The 4,000-nt window shown below is 38.0% G+C and overlaps 1 protein-coding gene across 1 annotated transcript; it reads left to right on the forward strand.

Annotated features, from left to right (window-relative positions):
- The first annotated feature begins 1,887 nt into the window (after positions 1-1,887).
- LOC122738931 (ferritin heavy chain-like) lies at positions 1,888-2,253 on the forward strand. The gene has a single exon (XM_043980805.1). The coding sequence runs from the start codon at positions 1,888-1,890 to the stop codon at positions 2,251-2,253; it is 366 nt and encodes a 121-aa protein (XP_043836740.1).
- The last annotated feature ends 1,747 nt before the right edge of the window (positions 2,254-4,000 follow it).

A 4,000-nucleotide genomic window follows, 5' to 3' on the forward strand; every position in this document is an offset into this window, starting at 1 on the left:
TTTTCATATATTCCACTGACATATTCCTCCCATATTCATTCAGGCTACAATAATTTGGTGGAAAGCCACTAGCAGCTGAGAGACCAGAAAAAGTATCATGCAGAAGGAGGTACTTAAAAGGAAAATAGGAGTCTAACAGGAGGAAGTAAGAACAAAATGCATTCTAGGCATGGGAGACAGAGAGTGCAAAGGCAAGAAAAAGTGAGATGGAGTAACCTGAGAGAAAAAGTACAAAAAAGGCAATTTGGCTAGACTAAGTAGTGCTAGAGGTGAATGATATATAATACGGATGGAAAATTAGTCTGGAATGAGATTGTGAAGCACTGTAAATGCTAGGGGAGTTTTGTTTTAAACTTATTACCAAGACAACTTATATGGTCAGGTGACTGAATCAGTAATAGCAGGTTCAGGATTTCATTACCAGCAATGGTAATGGGTGGGGCGGGGGAAGTGGTCAAAAAACTCATCAGAAGGAGATTAAAGGGAACTCTTTGCTGGCACTTGGTACAAGATTCAGTTGTATTGATGGTACTCAGGTCTGGGTCACAGTCCCAGAGCAAGGAGAACTTATCATAATACAACAAAATCTGCAGTAAAGCAGGGAACTTGGTGACAGTATAAAAGCAGAAAAGAGTGCTTATGGTTGCTCATTGACCAGACCACAGGCAAGGAAAGCAGTGACCAGAACTAGTTCTGAAAACAGCAGCATGAACACCTTGAAACTTGGGGAAGTCCCCCCCACCACACCAGCTCAGGCACAGAGCCAACGTTAACATCAAGTTAAACATCAATAATTAGGCTAGAAAATGAGCAAACAAGAACAACAAAAGCACCTGATCACAGAAATTTACTATGGTGACATGGAAGATCAAATCATACACTCAGAAGAAGGCAATTGAGTCAAAATGACTACATACAAAGCCTCAAAAATTAAAATGAATTGGTCTCAGGGGCAACTAGGTGGCACAATGGATAGAGCACCAGCCCTGGATTCAGGAGGACCTGAGTTCAAATCCATCCTCAGACACTTAACACTTACTAGCTGTGTGACCCTGGGCAAGTCACTTAACCACAATGGCCTCACCAAAAAAAAAAAAAAGAAAAGAAAGAAAGAAAGAAAGAAAGAAAAGAAAAGAAAAAAGAATTGATCTCTTTTGCAAAATGAATTCCTGGAAGAAATTAAATTAAATTCTAAAAAGAAATTTACAATCAAATATGACAGACAAATGAAAACTTTGGAACAGAAATGAGTGATGCAAGAAAATCATGAGGGAAAAGAAAGTGAACAGTTTGGTAAAAGAAGTATAAAAATATTGAAGGAAATAATACCTTAAAAATAATAGGCCAAATGGTAAAAGATGTACAAAAATTCATTGAAGAAAAGAATTCCTTAGAAAGTAGAATTGGCTAAATGAAAAAGAAAGCACAAAAGCTCACTGAAGAAAATAATTCCATAAATAATGGGACAAGTAAAAGCTGATGACTCTATGAGGCATCAAGGAGAAATAAAAACAAAATCAAAAAAAAAAAAAAGAAATTGCTAAATGTCTCATTGGAAAAACAATTGACCTGGAAATAGATTGAGGGAAAATAGTTTAAGAATTAGTGGTCTAGAGAAGCACAGAAAGGGGAGTCACTGTCATTTACTGCTTCAACAGTACTTGAATGGAACCCACTGCTTGATTCCCAGCCAAGATCACCCTAGCCACCTCTCCACCTTCACCTCCACTAATCAACATTTCTCTGTCCTGGGAGTAGCAGCTGTCTGCCTCACCCGCCCCAAGCTGTTGCTGCTGACTCTGCCCCAACACCAGCCTCAGCCAGAGCCCTTACACAGCTGTCTCCTCCCTCCTCATCTAAGCAGCCTCCACTATCTCTGCTGCCATAATGCCTTCATCTCCCTCTCAGGAGCAACAGAACTACCACCAGGACTCTGGGGCTGCCATTAACCTACAGATCAACCTAGAGCTCTATGCCTCCTACATCTACTTGTCTATGTCTTACTACTTCAACCAAGATCACGTGGCCCTGTATTTCCTACACAAGTCCCATGAGGAGTGGGAGCATGCTGAGGAGCTGGTGAAACTGCAGGACCAACGTGGAGGCCGCATCTTCATGCAAGACATCAAGAAACCAGATCTCAATTACTGGGAAATTGGACTAAACTCAGTGGACTATGCTGTGCATTTGGAAAATTGTCAGTCATTACTGCAACTGCACAAGCTGGCAACTGACAAAAATGACCCTCACTGATGTGATTTCATCAAAACCCACTACATGGACAAACAGGGAAAGTCCATCAAACAACTAGGTGATCACATAATCAATCTGCACAAAATGGGAGACCCTGATTCTGGCATAGCAGAATATCGTTTTGACAAGCACACCCTTGGAAACAGTGACAATGAGAGCTAAGCCACACCTGGCTTCTCCCACACCTGGGAACTGTGAGTGTCACTCCTTCTGTCTTTCAGTTCATCCATATTTTGGTTACCTTACCTTTTCATAATCTGTACCAAAAAACTACCACTATTTACATCCCAATAAAGTGACTTCGTACTGAAAAAAAGAAAAAAGAATTAGTGGACAACCTGAAAGCCATGATCAATGAAAAAGTCTAGACTTCATCTTTTAAGAAATTATCAAGGAAAATTACTCTGATATTCTAGACCCAGAGGATAAAATATAAATCAAAAAAATCTCAATCTTTTTCCCAAAGAGATCATAAAAAGGGGGAAAGGAGCCACATGCACAAAAATATTTATAGCTGCTCTTTTTTGTGGTGGCAAGGAATTGGTAATTGAGGGGATACCCATCAATTGGAGAATGGCTGAACAAGTTGTGGTATATGAATGTAATGGAATTCTATTGTTCTGTAAGAAACGAGGAGCAGGAGGAGTTCAGAAAAACCTGGAAGGACTTGCATGAAATGATGATGAGTGAGATGAGCAGAGCCAGAAGAACATTGTGCACAGTATCATCAACATTGTGATGATACTGGATTCTTCTCACCAATACAATGGTACAAGAAAGTTCCAAAGGATTCATAATGGAGAAGGCTCTCCAAATCCATGGGGAAAAAGAAACTATGGAATATGGATGCTGATTGAACCATACTGGTTTTTTTGGTTTTGGTGCTTTTGTTTTTCTTTTTTGAGGTTTTTCCTTTTTGCTCTGATTCTTCCCTTATAACATGATTGATGCAGAAATATGTTTAATGTTATTGGATATATATATATATATATATATATATATATATATATATATATATATATATGACCTATATTGCATTGCCTGCTGTCTGGGGGAGGGGGCACAGAGGGGAAGAAGGGAGAAAAATTTGAAATTGGAAATCTTGTAGAAACAGATGTTGAGAACTGTATCTACATGTAACTGGAAAATAATAAAGTGCTTTTACTTTTTTAAAAGAATCCAAAGATAAACAATCTTCTAAAAGATATCCCAAAATGAAAACACTGAAGAAAAATATAGCTAAATTTCAGAGCTCCCAGGTTAAGGAGAAAATATTGCAAGTAGCCAAAAAAAAAAAAAGCCACAATCAGGATAGCACGAAATTTAGCAGCTTCTACATTAAAGGACTGGCGGGCTTAAAATCTGATATTCCTCAGGTCAAAGGAATTAGAATTACAACCAAGAATGACATTCCCAGTAAAACTGAATAAAATATTTCAGGATAAAAAAAGAGGATATTTAATGAAATAGAGGACTTATATGCATTCCTATCAAAAGACCAGAGATGAATAAAAAATTTGACTTTCAAATAAAAGACTCAAGAGAAGCATGAAAAAGTAAACAGAAAAGAAAAACTATAAGTGATTCAATAAGATTAAACTGTTATTATTTTTACATAAGAAGATGATAATTGTAATTTCTAAATACCTTTATCATTTTTTTTTTTGGTGGGGCAATGGGGGTTAAGTGACTTGCCCAGGGTCACACAGCTAGTAAGTGTCAAGTGTCTGAGGCCGAATTTGAACTC

The sequence above is a fragment of the Dromiciops gliroides genome, chromosome 2, assembly GCF_019393635.1.
Source record: "Dromiciops gliroides isolate mDroGli1 chromosome 2, mDroGli1.pri, whole genome shotgun sequence".
Taxonomy (NCBI): domain Eukaryota; kingdom Metazoa; phylum Chordata; class Mammalia; order Microbiotheria; family Microbiotheriidae; genus Dromiciops; species Dromiciops gliroides.

What these genes read in the sequence shown, in the direction of transcription:
- LOC122738931 (XM_043980805.1), top strand. Translation starts at nt 1,888, where the DNA reads ATGCCTTCATCTCCCTCTCAGGAGCAACAGAACTACCACCAGGACTCT.